Source organism: Monodelphis domestica, chromosome 2 (assembly GCF_027887165.1).
Source record: "Monodelphis domestica isolate mMonDom1 chromosome 2, mMonDom1.pri, whole genome shotgun sequence".
Classification (NCBI taxonomy): Eukaryota; Metazoa; Chordata; class Mammalia; order Didelphimorphia; family Didelphidae; genus Monodelphis; species Monodelphis domestica.
The window spans coordinates 241,978,414-242,003,920 of record NC_077228.1 but is presented as its reverse complement, the minus strand read 5'-3'; the positions used below and the strand labels follow the sequence as shown (position 1 = coordinate 242,003,920).

At 37.8% G+C, this 25,507-nt stretch overlaps 1 protein-coding gene across 1 annotated transcript in view; it reads right to left on the bottom strand.

Moving 5' to 3' along the window:
- The window catches only part of GLP2R (glucagon like peptide 2 receptor), a gene marked incomplete at its 5' end in the record, with an annotated part of 56,506 nt that overhangs the window by 8,752 nt on the left and 22,247 nt on the right, over positions 1-25,507 (bottom strand). The window contains 3 exons of the mRNA XM_007482980.2: positions 5,991-6,032; positions 19,398-19,536; positions 21,198-21,286. Coding sequence (XP_007483042.2) covers positions 5,991-6,032; positions 19,398-19,536; positions 21,198-21,286 — 270 coding nt within the window. The remainder of the gene's footprint in view (positions 1-5,990; positions 6,033-19,397; positions 19,537-21,197; positions 21,287-25,507) is intronic.

The window sequence follows — 25,507 nt, the reverse complement described above, 5'->3', positions numbered from 1 at the left end:
AAATGTGATTAGAAAGGAACAAGAGCAGCTAAAAGAACAGAAAGGTACTTCTTGGCTTGGGAAATGAGGGAAGGTTTCTCAGAGGAGGCAGAGGCTGGCTAAGAATTTTGGCAGTGGGGAAGGGAAACACCAGCATTTCTAAGAAAGCGACATGCCACCAGTCCATTAGCTAAGATCAAACATAAAGAAAAACACCATCTACCTCTGTAGAGAACTCCAGAATTTCATTGAAGGTTGGAAGAAAAGGGACTGCTTTTGGAGAAATTTAAGGATAAAGTTGTATGTATGTCATGTCACATTATTATATTAGTTTGTTCTTTGTTTTTAACTTTTTGAGGAATGCTGTCCTTCCATGTTTGAGTTTCCTTGATGGTAAGGCAAGAAAAAAGGAGAAAGTTAGATAGCTAGTTTTTAGGGAGGCATTCTCCTTGGGCTTTTGGAAACAAGAAAGCTCAATCTCATATACCCCTGTGCTAGGCACAGTCACTAGCATATAATGGATATTTAATAAACATCCACTGATTTACTGATTAGATGCTAGGACTTGGGTTTGAATTCTTTCCCTGGGGTCATTCTTTTTTTAAAAATTCCTCAGGAGGCAGAGTCAAGATGGCAGAGTAGAGTCAGTGAAAATTCAAACCTCTGAAAACCCTTCCTCACCAATTAAAAACAAAATGTTCCTAGGGATCTGAAAATCAAATCTAACAACAGGACAGTGCTAAGGAACCCTCCTGCTAGACTCAACTTAAAAGGTATGCCTCTAAAAAGCCTGAATTTGAGAACACTCAGGTTTAAGGGTAAGGAAGAAGGAAGGTCCAAAGACCTCTCCCCCTCCTACAGTACTGAGCCTCCTTCAGCAGTGGCTGGAATCTCTGGGAGGGGAAGGACACTAGTCTGGAGGGAGTACCTTGAGTGCAAAGCTGTTCCAGGTTAAGGGCTTTGAACACAAGTGGCTGGTAGGCAGCTTGAAGAGAACCTCAGAGAAGGCAGTCCAATTGCAGCTAAGACACTCCATATAGCTCCCCCCCTTTTCCTGAGGTTTTGGCCTAAGGGCACATCCAGCTCTGCAAGATTAACTCCACCCTGGTTTAATCTTATCAAGCCTTCAGAGGGCAGGGAAGCTCAAGTTCCAACACCCCAACCCCACAGACTGCTCTGAGAACATTGCTGACTAAGCTCCAAGGGTGAAGACTGACAGAAAAGCCCAATCCCCCAGATCTAGCACATAATGATAAGAGCAAGAGTACAGGCAACTACAAGGGGGAAAGAAGGGGCAAATATTAGTAAAAACAGAAAAATAAAAAAGAAATTACAATAGACAGCTTCTATCCAGGCAATGAACAAAGAGCAAATGTAACAGAGGAGGATCAAGGAACACCAAGCAAAAACACAGAAACTCCAGCGAATTGGACACGGGCTTTGGAGGAACTCAAAATACAATTCAAAACAAAATTAAGAGAGATTGAAGACATCTGGAAAAAGAATGTAAAACCTAAGATAAATCATCTGAAAACAGAGACACTTCAACTAAAATGAGAAAATAGTGTCTTGAAAGCCAAAATCAATTAGCTTGAAGATGAGGCAAAGGAGATGAAAGATAAAGCAAAGAAAATGAAAGATGAGGCAAAGAAGATGAAAGATGGCCTCCAAAGAAAAATCAGACCAGAAGGAGAAGGATGACCAAAAAACCAGAGATGAAATCCAATCTTTAAGAACCAGAATACAACAACTAGAATCAAGTGACCTCACAAGGCAGCAGGCAACTATAAAACAAAATCCAAAAAATGAAAAAATTGAGGAAGATATGAAATACCTCATCCAAAAAACAGATTTAGAAAACAGGTCCAGGAAAGATAACTTAAGAATCATGGTCTACTGGAAGACCACGACAAAATAAAAAGCTTGGACATCATTCTATAGGAAATTATCCAAGAAAATGGCCCCAACATTCTAGAACCAGAGGGAAAAGTGGAGATTGAAAGAATCCACAGATCAACTCCTGTACTTAATCTCTACTTGACAATATCCAGGATGATATAGCCAAATTCAAGAACTACCAGTCCAAGGAAAAAATATTACAAGCTGCTAAGAAGAAGTTATTCAGGTACTATGGAACTACAGTAAGGATAACACAGGATCTGGCTACATCTACACTGAAGGACCAAAAGACATGGAATATGATATTCCAGAAAGCAAGGGAAATAGGTCTAAAACCAAGAATCAACTACCCAGCAAAACTGACTATATTCTTACAGGGGAAAGTATGGTCATTCAACAAAATAGAAGAATTCCAAGAATTTGTAAAGAAAAGACCAGACCTGAACAGAAAATTTGATGTCCAAGCAGAGAACTCAAGAGAATCATCAAAAGGTAATTAAAAAAGAGGGAAAGAAGAAAAAACAACAACAAAAAACCCACCTTTTTTTGAAAAGACTCAATTAGTTAAAATGATATATATCTCTATAAGAAAAGAGGTCATTGGAAACTCTTAAAAACTGTTGTTATTACCTGGGAAGCTAGAAGAATTATACTTTGAGGGAATAGTGACAAATTGTATAGGATGAAATAACAAGATATAAATAGGTATATAGATATATGTATGCATAAATACAAATATATGTGTATATATGTATATAACCAGACCTGAACATAAAATTTGATGCCCAAACATAGAATTCAAGAGAATCATCAAAAGGTAATTAAGAAAGGGGGAGGGGGAGACAAGTCATTCAGATACCAATGAACCACAGTGAGGATAACCCAGTATCTGGCTGCATCCACACTGAAAAAAAGAAAGGCATGGAATACAATATTCCTGAAAGCAAGGGAACTAAGTCTACAACCAAGAATCAACTCCCCAGCAAAACTGACTATATTCTTACAGGGGAAAGTATGGTCTTTTAATAAAATAGAAGACTTCCAAGCATTCGTAAAGAAAAGACCAGACCTGAACATAAAATTTGATGCCCAAACATAGAATTCAAGAGAATCATCAAAAGGTAATTAAGAAAGGGGGAGGGGGGAACAAAAACAAAACTTTTTTTAAGGGACCCAGTAAGTTAAAATTATATGTATCCCTACAAGAAAAGAGGATATTGGTAATTCTTAAAAATTGTTATTATCACCTGGGTAACTAGAAGAATTATACTTAGAGGGAACAATGACAAACTGTATAGGATGAAATGCCAAGACATAAATATGTATATAGATATATGTATGTATAAATATATGTACATATATATAACTAGAGTTTTTAAAAAGAGGTTAATACTAACAGAAATGGGAAAAGAAACAAAATGGGGTAAATTTATATGTCACGAAGAAGCTCATGGTGGGAGTGTGGGAGAACATCAATACATTGGAAGGGTAAAGAGATTGGAGATTGGAAATACTCAATTCTTATGTGCATTCTAATTGACTCAAAGAGGGAAGAACAATCAAATACATTGGGGCAGAGAATTGATTTGTGCCCTATAGAGAAGTAGAAGGGTAACAAATGGACTGGTGGGGAGGGAATCAATACAAGGGAGAGAGAGGGTAGAGGGATAGTTTAAAAAGACTGTAAAGAAAATAAGAGGGGAATAAGAAGGGACAGGGGTAGAAAGGGAAGTAAAATAAGGGTAGGAATTAGGGGGACTGATTAAAAACAAAACACTGGTGTAGAAGGAAATAGTGAAAGAATAAAGGGCAGGACTAGGAGTGGAAATCAAAATGCTTGGAAATACACAGCTAGTAATCATAACTCCAAATGTGTATTCAATGAGCTCACCCATAAAACACAAGCAAATAGCAGGGTGGATTAGAAACCCAAATCCTACCATATACTGTCTACAAGAAACACAGATGAGGAACATAGACACACATAGGGTAAAAGTAAGAGGATGGAGACAAACCTATTGGGCATCAAATGATAAAAAGAAGGCAGGAGTCACAATCATGATATCTGACAAAGCCAAAGTAAAAATAGATCTAGTCAAAACAGATAGGGAATTTAATTACATCCTGATAAAAGACAGTATAGACAATGAGGAAATATCAGTACAAGCACCAAATGGCATAGCATCCAAATTTCTAAAGGAGAAGCTAGTGGAGCTCAAGGATGAAATAGATAGAAAAACTATACTAGTGTGAGACCTGAACCTTCCTCTTTCCGAACTAGATAAATCAAACCAAAAAATAAATAAGAAAAAGGTAAGAGAAGTGAATGAAATCTTAGAAAAATTAGAGTTAGTAGATATGTGGAGAAAAATAGGGACAAAAAGGAATACACCTTTTCAGCAGTACATGTTACATTCACAAAGAATGACCGTGTATTAGGGCATAAAAACATTGCAAACAAATGTGAAAGTGTAGAAATAATAAATGCAACCTTCTCAGATCACAATACAATAAAAATAATAATTAATAAGGGTACATGGAGAGGCAAATAAAAAATTAATTGAAAATAAAATAATACGATTCTCCAAAATCGGTTAAAGAACAAATTATAGAAACAATTAATAATTTCATTGAAGAAAATGACAATGATGAGACATCCTTTCAAAATCTATGGGATGCAGTACTCAGGGGGAAATTTATATCTTTGAGTTAATATATTATCAAATTAGGGAGGGCGGAGGTCAATTAATTAGACATACAAATTAAAAAACTAGAAAGAGAACAAATTAAAAATCCTCAGATGAAAACTAAATTAGAGATCCTAAACATCAAAGGAGAAATTAATAAAATGGAAAGTCAGAAACTATTGATTTAATAAATAAGACTAGAAACTGATATTTTGAAAAAACAAATAAAATAGACAAAGTACTTGTCAATATAGTTTGAAAAAGGAAAGAAGAAAACCAAATTGACAGTATCCAAGATGAAAAGGGAGACCTCACCTCTAATGAAGAGGAAATTAAGGCAATCATTAAAAACTATTATGCCCAATCTAGGTGATATGGATGAATATGAATTCTCTCCCTGCCACTTACTATCTCTGTGGTCTTGGGCTAATCATTGAGCTTCTTTGAGGCTCAGTGTCTTTATTGGTAAAATAAGGGGGTTGGACTGGCTGATTAATAAAACTCTTTCCTAAATATACTGATATTAAAAATTAACTATTTTTTAAAAACCCTTAACTTCTGTCTTAGAATTCATACTTAGAATTGATTAGTACCAGTTCTAAGGCAAAAGAACAATAAGGGCTAGGCAATTGTGGTTAAATGACTTGCCCAGGGACATCCGACCTGAAAGTGTTTAAAGCCAGATTTGAATGCAGTATCTACCATTTCCAGGCCTGGATCTTTATCCATTGAGCCACCTAACTGCCCCCAAGCAATAATTAATAATAAAAATAAGTAATAAAAATAATTCTTTAGAATAGTATGGTCAGGGGAAAAGATTGCTATAGCATTTAGCACTTAGTCCAGTTCTTTTTTCCTGGCAATTCGGATCCAAGTCCCAGCAGTAGCCCCTTTCTATGAGTAGTATAGTTTTTGACAGAGCAGCAGAAATATACAGAACTCTATAGACCTTAATTACAGTTAGAAGAGACAGTTTCTTTCTTCACAGATCCCTAAAATGTAGGATGTGTAGGAAAGAACAAGAAAAAGATTGGATAGAAACTTTATTTTTCAATAAACATTTTCTTCTTCTAACAACCTCCATGCAATTTTATTCATCTTCCCAACAATACCCTTTCTCCATCCAAGAAAATGGAAATGTTAGGTAGGTAAGGGGTAATTTTGGTCAAGAATGCACATATCAACAGCAAACATCCAGATAAAAACACAGCATCCTAATTCCCAGACTGGTGCTTTTCTACTCATCTAAATTTTCTACCATTTGAGCCATTTGTTCATCATATACTATGTCCACTGTCCCCTTACTTCAGCCCCTGAAAAAACAAAAACTTTAACCTGTGCAGAAAGCCCTAGTTCTGGCATTTTCCATGTGAATAATAAGAAATGTAGTACCTTATAGTTTGGGTAGTTGTGAGAGAGCCTTACCTCTTCATTAGCAAAGCAGTAGAGGAAAGCCACAAGAAGCCCCTGGGGGAAAAAAAGAGGAAGCATTAAATCCAAATTTAGTTTGGCAGCAGAGCCTGAATAAGAATCCAAACTTCCTAAGCCAGCAGTAGGCTGAGAAAAGTTGTCTCTTTCTTCAAGACAAACTTTTAATTTAGCAGAAGTTAAGGATGTTGTTTAGTTGTTTTTAGTCATGTCTCTTGGTGTTTTCTTGGAAAAGATACTAGAGTTGCCTTCTCCAGCTCATTTTCTGAATGAGAAAACTAAAGCAAACAGAATGAAGTGACTTGCCCAAGGTCACATAGCTAGTAAGTGTCAGAGGCTGGATTTTAGTTTAGGAAGAGACTTCATACTCAACACTCCATCTACTGAACCACCTAGCTGCTCCAGAAGTTAGGGACCAAAAGTTTAAACCAGAACTATAGAATGTTAGAGCTGGAATAAACTTTAGAAATAATGGCAAGGTAGAAAGGACACCCAGAAAACCTGAGTTTGATTCTTAGCTATGCTACCTGTGTGATGTTGAGCAAGTCTAAGTGTTCCTATCTGCAAAAACAGAGGGTTGGACAAGATGTTTTCTAAGATGTCATCTAGCTCTAAAGCTATGATCCTAAGATCTCTAAAGCTAGATGAAGAAATTGAAGTCCAGAGAGCTGACAAAGAGAAATGAAAGGCTTTTCAGAAATCTGTACGATGGATTTTGGACTGGGAATGAAGTGAGAGATCTGTCAGATTTACTCTAAGCTGGGCAAAACCAGACACTACTCCAGAATGGTTCTCCAACATTTTTAGGCTCGAGATCTCTTTATCCTCTTAAAAATTACTGAGATTGTACAAGCTATTTTAGTAGAACTGGAATGAGAACTGTTATAAGGAAAGTGTGTGAGTTTGCAGACTGACAGCAAATGGCAGAGTTCTAGAATTCTGGGATAAAGTAGCTGCTGTTGGAGAGAGACAGTTAAGCCTAGGGCTGTGACTTTTTCCTGTGGCATTCAAATGCTTGTTCTTCAAATCCTACCTGCTGTTTGGATTATCCTGTACCTGTTGGCCTTTGACACTGTTGTAAGGAATTTTAGCAGGAGCAAGCTGAAAGCAGGAGATCCTACAGGCCAACATTCCAGAACTCTCAGGAGCCGAGAGAGAGAGAGAGAGAGAGAGAGAGAGAGAGAGAGAGAGAGAGAGAGAGAGAGAGAGAGAGAGAGAGAGAGAGAGAGAGTTCACACTGACAGTTTGGCTCTCTCTGGGGAAGGAGACTTGAAGCTTCCAGGAGACAGGACCTTCCTTCAATCAAAATCATCTTAAGGAAGTGGTAGAGATAGTGGATAACATTATACCAGTGGATGGTGTGTGTTAATCCATCCCACTCCCCTTCTGATCCTGTGTGGTCCATCAGTGCTGCTCTTCCTTGTGACTTCTGCTAGACCCAAAGAGGAGTTCAGTTTTGTGAGACTTACTTTGGCTTTGGTCCTATTCGTACCAGCCCCTCCCTTAATCTTAAATAGTTATTAAGGAAGTATTTAGATTAGTATAGAAAGATATTAGTGGGTTAGAATACTGACTTTGCAGGTTTAAGTTTAGATCCCTAATTCCATTCCTTCCTTTCCCTTACCTTCATAAATAGTTAATTAGTTATATTACAAGTTCTAAAGAGTATTTTAATTATAGTTATTTCAACACCTGCTGAGTTCCTGTAATGCTCTTGTGACAACTAACAGCTGATCATGAGACCATCACTGGGTCCTGTCAGACTTGCACACAGACCCTTTCCCTTATATTGTTAATGGGGTGTTTAGTGTTAACTTAGTTAAGTATAGTAATTTTGGGATTATATAGTAAGTGTAGGAATAGAGTAGGGAAACCACTTAGAAGCAATCTCTGTGGAGAAATTGGTAGATCTGGAAAGGTGTAGATATTTAATATTAGAGTAAGGTATTTCCGAATCCCTTCTAACCTGTACTCATTATATTAAATACCTGTTAGTTATAACCTAGGGTTCTGTGTGTGTGTCTCATCTCTGGGTCTGGCTTTGCCTGCCCTGGGCTTCGGTAGCCTTCCCAAACCAGGTTACTTTTCTGATACTGGTCCAAATTAACATCCAATCCCATCCCCAAAATGCTACAAGTATTTCAGAACCCAATCTCCTACCATTATTTTGTAATTATCGTCTTTATGCAGATAACTTCCAGATCCATATATCTAGCTTGAGTCTTTCTGCTAAACTATAGTACTGCATCACCATCTTAGGCATTTCAAAGTGGACATCATATAAACATCTCAAAATCAACATACCCAAAACAGAACTCATTATTTTTCTCCCCAAACCAATCTGTTCTGAGATTTTCCCTATTACTCTCTTTAAAAAAAAAAAAAAAGCCTTTATCTTCCATCTTAGAATCAATATTAAGTATTGGCTCCAAGGCAAGAGAGTAGTAAGGGCTAAGTAATTAGTGGCTTGGCCAGGGTTACACAGCTAGGAAGTGTCAAATTTGACCTAGAATCTCCCATCTCCAGGACTGGCTCTCTTTGCTGTGCACTTCGCTTTTACTTTCCAAGGGTACAACCACCTTTCCAATCAGCCATGTTTAAAATTTCAGTGTCGTCCTCAATTTCTTACTCTTCTCAAATCCACACTCTATAAATCCAATCTTCTCCAAATCTTGTTTTTTCTGTTTCCACAGCATTCTCTCTCACATATCCTCCTCCTTTATTCTCACAGTCATCATTTAAATTTAGGCCCTCCTTTCCTTTTGCCAGGACTATGATAACAATATTCTCTCTGCTTCAAGTCTCTCCCCATTCCAGTACCTCAGATACTTATTAATAAGCAAGTCTCTTGGTGTCTGTGAATTTCCGTTTCCTCTGTAAAATGAGACAGTTGGATTCAGTGACCTCCAAGGTCCTTTCCAGCTCTAAGTCTATAATTCTATGATCCAGCCTCCACAGAGTAATCATGTGATTTTCCCCAGCACCAGTTCTTACACTCATCTCCCTGCTCTATTAATTCTAGTGACTGTTACCTTTAGGGTCAAGTTCTTCTGTCCAACATTTAAAGCTCTTCACAGATTTCTTCCTTCTGACCTTTCCAGGCTTCTCACATATTATTCTCTTCTATGAAATGCAGCCATATTAGCTTACTTTTTCTCCTCAGTCATAACCTCCATCTCCCAACCCTGTGCCCTATCCTGACTATCATCTATGCCCATAATGCTCTCCCCTCCTCATTTCTACTAATTCAAATTTAAATTCCACTTATTGAAATTCAAAATTCAGCTCATCCTGCTTTCTACACAAAGCCTTTTCAGATCCTTCCAGTTGCCTTACCCTCCCCCTTAATTGCCTTCTATTTATTTTGTGCATGTGTTTAAATATATATGTATATAACACAAGCATATAAAAAGATATTTATTTACAAGTTTATGTGATCTCCCCATTGAAACATAAACAAGAATGGCTTGATTTTATGTCTTTGTTTCTCCAGAACATAGTGCAAATTCTAGTATTCTTGAATTTTTTAGCAGGTGCTTAAGAAATATTGATTGATTGATTGACCATAAAAGAAGCTATATTATGTGGAAGCCAAGAAGCAGAGCACATGCCCACAAGCTATGCCAAAGATTAGTTTGAAAGTAAGAATAAAAACAGGATATGGACTAATTATTAATCTGACTAATGCAAGTCCATTATTTAAAGGAAACCTGGCCTGACTGATTTAACCAATTTTAGTATGTTTTTATACAAAATAGAAAATTTTGACCACTTGTGAAGTGCCACATTGTATCTTTACATTTGTAAATACAGCCTTTAAAGAATAACAATGAAACAAAATTACCATATAATTTCAGTGAGTCTCTACCTAAAAAGTAGTCAGAACCACAAGATCTGACTTGAACTAGAGAGATGACTGTATGAGCATAAGGAGACAGATATGAGAAATGTTGTAAACATAGAAACAAGATTTGGTCATTGATTGGGCATGTGGGGTGAGGGAGAATAAATTATCAGGAATGGACTTCCTTATTTTTGTCAAAAACATACTGACATGGGCACTGTACCTCCAGAAACCCAGGTGAAGTATTATCAAGGAAACTCCCTCCCTCCCTTGCATCCTCATGACTCTGAACCTAGAAACACCCAATGACCCCCCTAAGTCCTGAGATGTTTATCCTCTTTGATTACCCTCTAGATTTAAGATGGACAAAGAGAGGAATCTTTATGCCTCCAGGCAGACCCCATTCAGATGACCACCCCATCCCACCAAATGCCTGAGTGACTAACACTCTCCTTTGTAAAAAGTATAAAATCCCCAGAACTGATGTCATCTGGGGGACAGCTTTTCCATCCATTCTGTCCTCATGGGCAACAGCCTTTCCATTCATGCTGTCCTCCCAAGGAACTGCTCCCCATCTTGCTGTTCCACCTTGCTATCCTCCTGGACATTCTCAACATTACTCCCAAAATTAATACATTTCTCTTTTTGTTTTTAAGCTAAGTTTTGGAGTCTTGCATTCTTGCAAAAGGTATCCCTCCCGAACCCCAGAGGTACACATCTGAACCCCCATAACATCTTGGCTCCCAACGTTTTTGGCTATCCTGAAAGCTACTCCTGTACCCCAGACCATCCACGAGGACACAGCTTCTCAGGTAGGAAGGAGCCTTTTCTTTGACTCCTGAAACCCCCATCTTTTGGGTGATATCTTTGTGGGACCTCTTTCATTCTCTCTCTCCCATCGGCCCCAGATCAGTCTGGCCGCTGGATTTTGGAGTTTGTCTGTCGGCTTCCCCTTCTGATACTGGAAGACGTTCTGGTGTGTGGGGAGTCTCGCCTCAGTGTTAAACTGAGTGCTCACTCTGAGTGCTCTTGGTTGGGCAACCTCTGTGGATGCACAATTGTTGACCCTCCAGTGTGGAATTGGCCATTCCACATCTAAATGGGACAGAGACAGAGAGTACCCCAAGATTCCCCTTTGGGGTGTATACTTAAAAATTGGGAAAAAATTGGCACTAAACAGCTTAAAGAAAAAGCAACTAATTTCTTTTTGTAATGTTGACTGGCCATGTTACATCTTTGATAAGCAAGAGGCATGGCCTATCCAAGGCACCCTAAAATTGTAATACCATCCTCTACTTACAATTGAAATTTTTTTTTCAGTCTGAGGTCAAGCCAGATAGGGACTAGCCAACCCAATTAAGACAAAGGGAGAACCATGCTTGCAGGCCTCTCCTGTTGGGAAGAGATCAAGTCTAAGCAGCCTGAGAGAAAATTCAGTTGGATTTTTTGTTTGTTTGTTTGTTTTCTCTCATGTTAAATAGCTGAGCAACATCAAGGAGGAAAAAAAATGATGAGGAAATTGGCTTTTTGTTGCCCTAAATTCTAACACCAGGTGGCAATTGGACATATTTTACAGACAGAAGCCCCTTACCGTTTAGCTTTTATCCCCTCACTAGGATCCCAGTTCTCCAAACTCTACTCTTTACTTGGATTTTAAGGCAAGGGCCCACCGAGAAATCCAAGCGGAGATGGGGAAAAGGAAACCGGGAAGCTATCACTTCACTGATTGGATCTGCCTTCTCCTCTACTGCAGAGAGGAAGAGGGTTGATTCTGAACAGAGAGACAACTGGTGAGAAAGCCGTATTTTGAGGATCTTTAAATTTCTTACACTTTTAAAACTAAGGTTTTTATCAACTTGTAGAACAACCTATTAATTATCTTCTGTTTTGAAGTAAACAGGGAGAGATAAGAAGACCTGATAAATCTCCTTTCCCTGTCTGCTGGCCAGAAGGAAGTAAGTCTATTAGAGGTGTTTATTGGTATTTTCATTCAAAATTGTGATCATGTATATATGTGGGTTTAGAAAATAACATCCTAATTTTAATTTTGTCAGACAGTGAAATTTCAGTTTGTATAGAAAAGCCACAGATCGGTTTTTTAAAATAGGTTTTAGCAGTATAACCTTAAGAAGAGGGCATTCCATTCTTATCTACCTTTCTACCATAAGAGGTTTAAAGGGGAAAAATGGGTTTAAGTGTTTAAACTTACCAAAAATGGGTTTTTGTTTAAAATTATCAAATGGTTTTCATCTCAATGGTTTTCATCCCAGTGTATTAAAGTTGGACTAACTTTATTATTGCATTTAAGTTCTTGGTCTGGAAAATAGATAATCAGCCTGCTTGTCAAGAGGCATGCTTTAAGGTTTATGGTCCTTAAAAGGTTTAAAATCTCTTAAATTTAAAATAGATCCTGTAATATTAATGCTTTATGGAATTTTTTTGAAATATGCTATGTGAGTTACTGTTGAAACATGTATTTTAAATATTGTTTGGATGTAAACAAAAGCTCCTTATAAACCAGACTGTACTATAGATTTTGTTCAATATTCAGTGCTTACCTCAGTTTACCAATTTGTACTATGAACTGAAATTTATAACTGATAAGTACTATGCTAAAGATACAGTATTTCAATGATCCTTTAAATCAGAATTCTTTTGGTTACTGATTAGCAATTGAAGTGATACCAATGGAATGTTTGGTTGACTTATGATGGTAAAAGCAAGTCAGAGAAGGTGGAGAAGGTATATTGGAATTGAATTCAGAAGAAAGGGGGACTTTGATCTAAAGTCCATAAAGCTTGAGTATGCAGATGCAGGTTGGTGAAGGAAGAATGGAAGTTGTCTTCTGATTTTTAAGCAGAGGGTTTTGAAGGAAAAGTGAGAGAGAGAGAGAGAGAGAGAGAGAGAAGGTGAAAGAGAACATATAGATGTTCTGTTCTCATAATTGGATCTCTAACTTAGGGATAATTTCTAGAATTCATGTATGTAGTTTTGTAAAATCACAAATAATTCTGGAATTTCTCTGAAAATTCCTTAGATTCCTGACTGATCTTGTCTTAGTTCCTTCACATGGCCTAAGTCCAGGATATGATCTAGCCCTGATTTGTATTTACTGTAGAGGTAATGAATTCAACATTCCTGTTCAGGTTTTGTGACTAAAGTGTGATAAATTAATTATTGCCAAAATATGTAAGAATAACTGCTATAATGTAAACTCATAGACTTTAAGGAATCCTTAGAGAGGGCAAATGATCAGAAAAACTTGTTTGAGGTATATGGAAATTTTTTTCTGCTGATAAGCAGAACTTCTCTCAGCTGAAATGGGTAAGACTTATCTCCTAAGGCAAAAGGTTTCTGGGATCCAAAGGAGACAAAGTGCTCTAAGGAGAGAGAAAGTCCTAGGATGGTTAGAGAAGGCAACACAAGGCTCACCTTGGATTGGACTTTCCTGACCATCTAGGCTGCTAATCCTTGAGTGAAACAATAATGGCAGTGACAGCCTTGCTTTGTACACAAAGCCACTCACTGTGTCCTTTGTGGCTTGAGGAAATATTTTCCTTTTGGGGCCTTCTTTCTTTGTGACAAATTCCCATAATCAGCACATAATACAAATTTGAAAATTAAAGTTTCTATTTCCCCCAACAACCTATTAGGTTAACAATTGAACATTCTCAAACTATTAGGGATTGTACTTTGAGAAGTAGGTGAAGTTTATTAATTGATGGCTTGTATTTGCAGCTTTAATTGAAGTTTGGATCTTGAGCTTAGAATACCTCAAAGCTCTCCTGAATTTTCCCCAGAATCTGAGGTAAAGAAATTCATCTGTAAAATATTGTTACTCAAGTGTTTATAGATGTTTATAGTTAATGTGTACTTTGTAAAAGGGTATTTTTTAACAGAAGCATCATATACCAACTCTGCAAACAACTCAGGAATCCAATTTCCTAAAAGGATCTATTCCTATCAGAAGATGATTTCTGAAGAAGTCTGTTGGCTAAGATACCCAAATGCAAATGTGTAATACCAATTGCTATTGTAATAATCTTCTCTGTTTCTATCTGGTGTTCTAGTGTTTGCCCTAGTCCTGGTCTTAGGAGCTGACTCTCCCCTTGTGACCTGTCTGCCAATCAGGGGAAGCAGTCAATGGACATATCCTTCACATCTCCAAGCAGATTCCCAGCTACCTAGTACCCAGGCATTCACTGAGGACATGTCCTTAAGACCCTGTGCCCACAGACTTTCCCTCCTTGTTATCTTAACCCCTTTTACTTTAGCTCTTAACTACCTGACTATAACTATTTCTTTCCTTAATTTTTTGGTCTTCTATGTTTTAAATCATGCATACCCAGACAGCTGGACATATAATTCTCTGATTCATCTCTCTAGTTGCTTCTAGGGTAAAAGCACTCATGGGAGTCACCCAGATGCCAGATGCCACCATAACCTCGGCAACTATCCCAGTCTGATGCTCTGGACATGGCCTACAGTCAATATCTCTCTCTCATAACTTTAGGCAGGGACAACTCTATGCCTGTTCTCAGCTCTGAAGAAGTTACAGAATACTGATAACATCATCCCTTTTACCTTACATATTAGGAGAGGGAGGAGGGAGATGAAATGGGCACTGTACCCCCAGAAACCCAGGTGAACTATTATCAGGGAAACTCCCTTACTCCCTTGCATCCTCGTGATTCTGAACTGAGATGTTTATCCACTTTGATCATTCTCTAGATTTAAGATGGACAAAGAGATGAGTCTTTATGCCTCCAGGCAGACCCCAGTCAGATGACCACCCTATCCAACCAAATGACACAGCATCTGTTGTAAAGAGTATAAAATCCCCAGAACTGATGTCATCTGGAGGACACCTTTTCCATCCATGCTGTCCTCACAGGGAACAGCCTTTCCATTCATGCTGTCCTCCCAAGGAACTGCTCCCCATCTTGCTGTTCCACCTTGCTATCCTCTTGGCCATTCTCAACATTACTCCCGAAATTAATACATTTCTCTTTTTGTTTTAAGCTAAGTTTTGGAGTCTTGCATTCTTGCAAAAGGTATCCTTTCCAAACCCCAGGGGTACACATCTGAACCCCATAACACATACCACTCTCAATCACTAAGGTTTGCAACATTGATGTCAACCTTGCCTTCTCACTCTCTCTCAACCCATATAGCCAATCTATCACCAACTCTTTTTGTTTCTATTTCCATAACATCTCTTGACTCTATTTCTTTATTTTTATTCACTTAACTACCACCCTACTTTAAGGTATCTTTACAATAACTTTCTAATTGGTGTCCCTGCTTCCAATTTTTCTGTAATTCATCCCTGCAAAGTGATTTTACTATAATGTGCAAATCTGATCACACTACTTCCTTATTCAATAAACTCAGTGGTTCAGATATAATCTCCTTTGTTTGACACTTAAAGCCCCCCACAATCTCGCCCCAACCTACCTTTCCAGGCTTATCATACATTACTCTCCTTCATACATACTGTTCTGGAGCCAGTTGGTCCTCATGAATGATTTCTCATTCAAGGCACTCAATCTCCCATATTTATGTCTTTGAGCATTCTGTACCCTAGACCTGAAGTGTACCTCTTCTCCATTCTGCCTCTTTGAAATTCTAGTTTGCTTCAAGAATCAGTAGAAGCACTACCTTCTACCCAAAGCCTTTCCTAATTGTCCCAGCTGCTGGTTCCTTTGCCTTGAATTATATTGTGTCTATTTTGTATTTATTTGCATCTACCTACTTATATATATGTAGTCTCCCTCAAAATATATTATAATCTCCTCAAGGTCAGAGAATACTTTCACTTTGTCTTTCTCTCCCTAGAGCCTAGGATTGTGCCCTTTGTAAATACTTGATAATTGCCTGACTGGCTGATTTTTTTTTTTTTTTGCTGGTTCCTGAGCTCCCATACCCATTCAAAAGAGATAAGGAGACCAAAGAAGGAAAACTCTGAGGAGAAATATTATATTACTTCTAGCAAACTTGCATCATATCTTCTCCTCAATTGCAGGATCTCAGAATTGGAAAGGACCTCAAAGGCCACATAATTTATCTCAACAGTATAATCATTATTTTTATAGTATATTTGGCTAATAGTCATAATGTCTTTCTTTAAAGATAAGAACTGTAGAAGAACCCATTATTTCCTAAGGCAGACCATTCTACTTTTTCACAGCTCTTATTGTTGTCTGTTGTGAAGTGTCTATGCCAAACTTAAATCAATCATTCTGAAATTTGTAGCCATTATTCCAATAATTCTCATCTAGGTGGCCCTCTTTCACATAATAACCCTTCAAATAAAGGAAGATACTTATCATGTTCCCACTGAGTCTTCACTTCTCCTGGCTAAACATCTCCACTTTCTTCAACTAGCCTGGAACGGACTCAAAGTTCTTGTTTACTCATACTGAACTCAGAAAAGTCAGGTTCCTTAGGCTTTTTCAAAAGCAGGCCTATATTACTTTCCCTTCCACATCATAAAAAATATAAAATTTTTTTGCTTTCCCTTCATTCAGAGAAGTATTAATTTTTTTTCTTTTTCTTTTATGGAGTACTTATAATATCTTATTGTAAAATTTGGGTTAAATATTTGGTCAAAAATTATATAGTTTCTAATCTTTGTCTGTGTTGCTTACTGACCTTTGTGTGCCATCTGCAGCTTCCACAAAACTTCCCCAAAATTCCCATTTGATTTCGTATGCCATTCTATGATATAGCAAGACCATGATGGGGAAAGTGGTAATGTGGAAGGGAAGCTTTCAAGTTTTCAGTAATGTTAAGAGCTCTAAGGTCTTAAGAAATATTTCTGGACCTTGGAGAAAGGAAAACATGGTGAAAAGCTGCCATTCAGAATTCCTGGGGGCCAGTTTTATAGGACTCAGAATTTGGAGGTTGCCAAGATAGAAGGTTACAAAGTCCAGATGACTTAGCAAGATGCTGAGTGAAGGTAAAGAGATGAGTGAACTTGTTTAGAAGAAATACTAAGAGAGTAAGTTTTGTATGTCTTGTGAGACAGTTGGCATCTGATCCCAGGCATCCTATCAAACCATAAAAGAATCAGAAAAGTGAGTGATAGGGGCACGGAGGCCAGCCAAGCAGAGGATCAGGGATCCTACTTAGACAAAGGAAAAACAGATAGAAGGGCTCTAGTGCACCAATAGCAGAGCAGGTATTAATGGTGTGATATAGCAGTCAAAACAAAAATGCAGCTAGCTCAGGCTGCAAGCATCAGAGTATCTATTTAAAAACAGAGAGATGATATTCCAACTAGAATCTATATTAGCCAGACCAGAATGGGAATGTACTTTTCAGTTCTGAACACCACATTTAGGAAAGATGATGACAAGTTGGGACACAAATAAAATAGTCTCCAAGAGAGAAAAGGAAAAATTTATGGGCCTGTCTGCATCTGCCATGGAACTAGGTGACTCAGTGGTTAGGATACTAGGCCTGGATTCAGGAAGATCTAATCCTTAATTGCATAAACCTGGGCAAGTCACTTAACCTTTGTTCACTTATTCTACTGGGAGTGAAAAAAGGGTTAAACCATTCCAGTATCTTTGCTAAGAAAACCCCATATGGGGAAACAGAGAGTTAGACATGACTGAATGATTGAACAACATCAATTACATCTGTTCTGTAAGATCAAGGGAACTGATTATTCACCTACAAGCTTTTTTCTAACCTAGCACTTTTTATGTGAACTGCATAGTTTACAGGCTCCACAAGTGTTCTCCATTAAAAGATACAACACAGGAAAGGAGCAGAATGAGTCAGTAAACTAATGTGAGTGTCTAGATTTGTTTGGGCATAATTAATTCAAATGAACAAATTTAATTTGATACACATTTGTTGTGTACATGCTATGTACAAAAAAGAATAAAAGATGAATAAGGAGAAGTTATTAGACACTAAGTTCCTTGGTACTCCAATTATCATATTTCATGCAGTAAGCACTCAATAAATTTATCTGTTAAACTGAATATGAAAATGAATAAGATGTAGTGTGTGCTCTTAAGAAGAACAGAAACAAGATAATACACAAGACAAATCAAAAGGTATGAACAAACTGTGACTTTGCATGGGAAAGGTACAAGTAATAGAAATCACTTCTGACTGATAAAAGAGTTCAGGGTCAGCTAACCACCAACAGGTGCATAGTATCAGTTTCCTAAATACTATCAATTAGCTGTATAACCTTAGGTAAGACACTGTCCCCTTCTAGGCCTTACTTTGCTCATTCACAAAACAAGAGTTGGACTGATAAGGACCATTCCAGGACTGACATTTTGTGACTATGGGCATTTTTTCATTTCAAAGGCACTGAAACCCCTTATGCATTGTAATGGGCTGAAGAATAAATTGAATACTTTGGAAAGGGGGTATGGTATGACAAGTAGAACATTTGGTTGCAGCAACTGCCTTAGAGAATTATTGAAGAGCCAGCTCCCAAACCCCTTCTTTCCCCTCCCTGACCCCTAACCCTCAGCCCCAGGAGTTCCTGTTCACTCTCCCCACCCCAGGAATTCCTCTGCACTCCCTCTACCATAAAAGTGTATAAAAAACCTGCAAGTCCCAGACCCCGGGCCAACCATTTTTAGTGCTGTGCCCAAACTTCAGTATGTGAATAACATTGTTAGTTATCATTTCATCTTTGGGATCAATTTACCGGACACTTCATTATCAGATTATGACATGGGAAAGAGCTATTTTCATCCCAAGAATCTTTGAATGTTTCTAATTAGATTTGATAGTGAAGAAAAAGGGTGGTCAGGGAATGAGCATTTATCTAGTGCCTACACTATGCTTAGTGCTTTATAAATGTAATCTTTGATTGTCACAAGACAGGTACTGTTGTTATCCCCATTTTCCAAATAAGGAAACTGAAACATCTGTTAAATGACTTGTCCAAGGTGACACAGCTAGCAAGTGCTTGGGACTGTATTTGAACTCAGGTATTCCTGAACACAGACAGATCCAGCATTGTATCTACTACACTGCCTCTGTAAACCCAGTTTTTACAAATCCCAAGTTTTCCCTCACCCCAGGGAAGTCTCAGACTGTCCCATTTGGGTCTGAACAATAGACCTTGAAGTACTTGGTGACCCCAGTTTGGGTGGGACTAGTTGATATAGTCAAATGTTAAGTACCCTTTTTGTCATTGTAGTTTCTTCCTTTGTATCAAAGTCCTCTCCCTGATACCCCAGCCTTTGGCTACAGCCTCTTTCCCAAGCCTGCTTACAACCTTTGTTTGCTGTACTTAGTTCCCCAAAAGGTATATAAGAACCCCATGTTCTATTATTCTTTGGTGAATCATATTGAGCATTGATCCTCCCACAAGTACTGTCCTCAGAGCCCCAAAGTCCTGACTCTGTGTAGTATTTGGGTGCCTGGTTCTGTGTAGTGGGCCATTATTATGGACCTCTCTCTTTCCTGATTAACTACTTTAGTAGTTCTGTGTTTTTCCAAGTTTAACACCTCCAGTTAAATAATGATTACTTTTATTTTCTCAAAGTCAAGCCATTTCAATTCACAACCCTACTCACATGGAAGGAACTCATTGTTAACTGGATGAAGAGTCTTATATGTCTTTGAGAACCTTTAACTTGTTCATCAATGATAAAAGAGAAGACTATTTCATGGACACCCAGCAAAGGAATAAGGACCAATGTTGATCTGGCCAACCTAAAAATTGTAAACAGAGAACTGTTAAATATAGTAATATTCAGGAAAGGCAATTCAGTAAATTGAAGTTATACTACACAATCTCCATGTTGTAACTGTCCAAACCATACCATACTCTATCTTAGATGTATCCCTTTCTCCAAATTTGTTCTTTACTCCTAGTGGGAAGAAGAAAGGGGAGGAACTTACAAAACCTTCAGAGCTTCACTGTGCTTTGGGTGTTTACTCTCAATATTCCTGTCAACAGGGAATCTGGGAACCCCAAACTTGTCCTAGTGGGATCTGATGAACCCCAAGTTGTGGAACTAGTTTGTAAATTGTAGACCCCAAAGCTTATCCTTATTCTGTTTTCCCATGAGAATCCACCCTGAAGGAAATCTCAGGCTAACAGTTTCAGACTGAGTGGGGGACCCTCATGGGATTGACAATCCTAGTTGGGTGGGACATATGCTAAAAACCTTTGTTTTAGGTAATCTCCTCTATAGTATCAGAGACCTTTCCCCGAGAAGATCCACACCTGAGCAGGAACCATCCTTTAGTATCCATTGTAAGCAGCCCCTTTCCTTACACCCTAGCCTCTAGCAATGATTTCTTTCCTAAGCTTCATTGTATCATGTCAGTGTAGTTTGAACACCCCCATTTTCTTTGTAGCTATAGTGATGTCAATCATCTTTCCCTGCCCCTGGATGCCCCAAATCGTATATAGGTTCCCCAAATTCTTTTGTTCCTTGGAGTTGTCATCTATCTTGGTGTCACTCCTAGGGGTCAGTGACCAGAGCGGCCAGAGTTCAATCCTTGGACTGTGTCGTTGTGCGTGGTGCGCAGTTCTGTGTCAAGGCCTACTAGCCCTGAACCCCTTTTGCCCTTGATTAAAGAGTGATTTTGACTATTTAATAGTTCTGTGGTTTTTTCCCAGTCAAGAACCCCAATTCAGGAACTCCACCAAGAAGTCCCTATCTGCTATTTGGCTTTTTGATGTTTTATTAATGACGTTTGTTTTTATATTATAGTCATTTACAGATATTCTTGCATCAGTCACATCCTGTCCCAACTTAGTGATCCTTCTATTGTAACCAAGAAAAATAGTTAAGCAAAACCAACTCTCAGAGTCTCTACTGACAGTGTGGCAATATTCTGCATCTTTAATCTTCCATCTCTGCAAGAAAAGGAGGACATAGATTTCTTCAATCCTTTTTTGGGGTCAAGACTATTCCACTCTGAGTTTATATTATTCTAGGCATATATAGTAGGTGCTATTATTATTTTCATTTTACAGTTGAGAAAATGGAGACAGATAAAAGTTTAGTGATTTTCCCAGTTTTCCCAGTAGCTAGTAAATATCTGGGACTGGATTTGAATTCAGATCTTCCTGATTCCGGGTCTAGCATTTTATCCACTATGACATCCATCATGAAGATAATAACACCTTTCATCCTTACCTCACTCAGTAAGGTAAAATGATATAATATATATAAAGTACTTTATAGAACTTAAAGTGATGTGTAAATATCAGCTTTTATTATTATTATTCCTTACCCAAGGTATCCTGTTCTAGATAGCTCTGAAAGCGATGTTGATTTAAACTTCAATATGTCATACCTGACAGATAGTCTAGGAATATAGATGCTTATCTATGCCAACAGTCCCCTTTGTCCACTTACCTATACTTATAATCACTGAAGGCCAATTGATGAGCTTTGAGTTTAGATATGAGCAACTTGAGTATTTTCAGAAAGATGAAGAAATTGATCTATAAAAAAAAAAGAACAATTAGTAAATATAGTGCCCTGGGAACAATCCTACTCGATCATTCACTCTAAAGTCTCTACATCAAGATACTTTGAAAGACACTTTAACATCTCTGTTTTGAAATACTTCTCTTCTTTCTAGATCTACTCCATTGCAAGAGTCCCTTCTTTGATGAGCATTGCGCTAATCCTTCTAGTTAAAAGTATCCTCTCTTTCCTATATCTTATAATTCTTCCCCTGGGAACCTGTCCCTTGTACTTATCCTAATTCTCTCTTGTATCACAATTGCTTGTATAGTATAAAAATAAAGGGTGAGACTGCAAAAATTAATATAGGCAATGGATTTGATTATTGATTATAAACTGATTTTGGATATCTGCTTGCTGCGCTCACAAAGTATCCTCAGTTTGTATCAGTAAAATGAAGCTCATAAATGAATTTCTCTTCAGGGACAGGTATAAGGATGCTAAAGATACTCTGGTTATAAAAAAATATTTATTGAAATATGTAAGGATAAAAGTGACATGGGCACTGTACCCCTAGAAACCCAGGTGAACTATTATCAGGGAAACTCCCTCCCTCCCTTGCATCCTCATGACTCTGAACCTAGAAACACCCAATGACCCCCCTAAGTCCTGAGATGTTTATCCTCTTTGATTACCCTCTAGATTTAAGATGGACAAAGAGAGGAATCTTTATGCCTCCAGGCAGACCCCATTCAGATGACCACCCTATCCAACCAAATGCCTGAGTGACTAACACTCTCCTTTGTAAAAAGTATAAAATCCCCAGAACTGATGTCATCTGGGGGACAGCTTTTCTATCCATTCTGTCCTCATGGGCAACAGCCTTTCCATTCATGCTGTCCTCCCAAGGAACTGCTCCCCATCTTGCTGTTCCACCTTGCTATCCTCCTGGCCATTCTCAACATTACTCCCAAAATTAATACATTTCTCTTTTTGTTTTTAAGCTAAGTTTTGGAGTCTAGCGTTCTTGCAAAAGGTACCCTTCCCAAACCCCAGGGGTACACATATGAACCCCATAACAATGGGACTAGATGGATAGGTTTGGGCCAGTATCAGAAGATTAACAGGTTTGAGAAGGCCAACAGAGCGCAGGGCAGGCAGAGCCTGACTCTAAGATGACATACACAGTCTCAGTAAAAAGGGAAGTAGGTTTAATAAAAGAAATAAGGTAGAAGGGTATGGGATAACCCAAACCCAATTTGTCTAATACCCCAGGATCTAATATCTCTTCACAGAGATTTCTTCAGAGTGATTTTTCCTACACTAATCCTCTCCTCACTGCTTAAAATCTCCAGTCCCTGTTCTTGCCTAAACCCCCCTAAGCTGGTTTTAAGGAAAGGGTCTGTGTAAGCCTGACAGGGCCCAGGGAAGGTCCTAGATCCAAAAAGGACCTATGCCTAGTCTCACAATCAAATGCCAGATAATTCAGGATCACCAGGAACTGCAGTAGATAACAAGCACATCAGCAAAGCAAGCAGGGCAGCAAGGCAGCCGGACAGTAAGACAGGATAGGGAATTCAGGGTAGCATAGGGTAGTATCAGCCACTAAGGAAAAGCAGTCTGTCTCTCCAGGTCAAAACCAGAGCAAGACCCCTAAACCTCAGTTAACTGTCTCTCCCTTACTTTCTCATTCTAGAATTCTCTCCGTGTTAGTCTCATGCCTCTGCAAACTTGCTCTAACCCTCTCTTCCTTATGTTCCCCCCCTTGGCACAAAACCAAAATAGTGTTGAAAACAATGTTTTGGCATTTGTGCACCAACAAACTTATATGTCACCTAAACTAAAATTTTTATCCAAAATAATAAACAGCCTACACTAACTTATCTTATCCTATCTAACACTACCTTACTCTAAGGATTCAAAACAAGCAAAGGAAAAGGGAAAAAAATATACAATGAACAGCTAAAAAATTCAAAATACAGAGCAAACATATTAAAAGCAAAACAAGCAAAGAAAACATCAAAACAGAAAAACAAACAAAACTTCATGCAAAACAATAAAGTTATAAAAATACTATTCTTATAAACAAATACATAAAAGGATCACTGTTAGGTATAACAATAAGAAAAGTAAATGAAACTGAAGGATTTAGAATGAGGAAATGAGGAAACTATCACTTTTTGCAGGTGATATGATGATCTACTTAGAAAATCAACTAAATAACTAGTTGGAATAATTAAAAACTTTAGCAAAGTTGCAGGACATAAAATAAACCCACACATAAACATATATATGTAAATTGATTGTGTGTGTGTGTATACACTATCAAATGATCCTACCATTCTGCAGAGCAATTTGGAACTATGTCCAAAGGGCTATAAAACCGTCTATATCCTTTGATCCAGTAATACCATTACTAGGTTTGCATCCCAAAGAGATTTTTTTTAAAGGGCAAAAATATTTATAGCAGCTCTTTTTTTTTTTAAAACCCTTACCTTCCATCTTGGAATCAATACTGTGTATTGGCTCCAAGGCAAAAGAGTGGTAAGGGCTAGGCAATGGGGGCCAAGTGACTTGCCCAGGATCACACAGCTGGGAAGTGTCTGAGGCCAGATCTGAACCTAGGACCTCCCATCTCTAGGACTGGCTCTCAATCCACTGAGCTACCCAGCTGCCCCCTATAGCAGCTCTTTTTGTAGAGGCAAAGAATTGAAAACTGAGGGGATGACTATCAATTGAAGGATGGTTGAACAAGTTGTGGTGTATAATTGCATTGGAATACTGTTGTGGTATAAGAAAGATTTCAGGACTAGCAGGATGATTTCAGAAAAAAACTTTGAAAAAACTTAATATGTGAACTGATATGGAATGAACTGAACAGAACCAAGAGATCATGTACACAATAACAGCAATACTGTATAATGAATTTAGCTAAGTAAATGACTTCGCTATTTTCAACAATTCTGTAATCTAAGAAAATCCCAGAAGACTAATGATAAAAAAAAAAGTCATTTGCTTCTAGAGAAAGAACTGATGGAATCTGAATATAGGTCACAGCATACTATTTTTTTCATTTTTTTCTTTTTTGCTTTGAGTTTTTGTCTACAAAATAACTAGTATTCTTTCTACAAAATGACTAGTATGGAAATATGTTTGACATGATTTTTACATGTATAACCTATATCAGATTGCTTGGCAAGGGGGGAGGGAAGGACAGAATTTTAAACTCAATTTTTAAAATGAATGCCAAAAAATGGTTTTTACATGTAACTGGGAGGGTGGGGTAGGGAATAAAATATTATTTTAAAAAATAAATGTAAACAAGGAATTTCATCTATAATACTACAAAAAAAAATGTTCTCCATGAAAATAAAGCATGAGGAGGGAGAAAAAAAGAAAGTTGCCTGGAGGGCACTGAAAAGTTAGGTGACTTGGCTAGGGTAACATAGACCAGTATATGTCAGAGGTAAGCATTTAAACTAGGCCTTTCTGTCTCTAAGAGCATATCTCTATAAATTATACCACTTTACTACTCACTAACCATGTAGTTGCACAAAATGTTTGGAAAAAATTCTAATTTTTTTATGTCTTTTTATAATATTTAACTTGTCACAACAGTGCTAAAGATCGTTATTTATGATGTTTTTCTGCATTTACAGAACCTAAAATATAAAGATCTCACTGATCTGCTGCCCTGTAACCACTCTTCCCTTCTTTTGCCTCAGCTCAGCTAAGTTCTTCCATAAGGGTGCTAATTCATCATCACCACATAACTGTCTTCATAAATAAAGGATTGGAAAGAAAGATGTGTTAAAATGAAACACTGGTGGGGCTTACCACCCCCTATCAACTCTTTAAAATTAAAAAAAATTTTAAGATAAAAAATAATATCATTAAATTAAAATCCTGAAAGAGATCTTGAAAAGTCATTGTGTGTGTGTGTGTGTGTGTGTGTGTTCTGTTTCAAGGAAGGATTTCATTTAAACTAACTGAAACTATGAGGAAGATGACCATCTATCATTTCCCTGAAAATATCTACTATTAATATATTCCAAACCCCATACCTGGTAATGTTGGTGTTAGAGAAATTAGTCTATAGAATGTTGTAAGATTCTTGTCCACTCCACTTACTATGGATGTTGTTTGTCCTTCCTTTTTGAAAAGGACCAATAGCATTGGGGTAATGGCTTGATTTGATCATCAATTGGATTTAAGTGAGGCAGAATTGCACAGTGTCATTAGCCTCACTCTCTCTT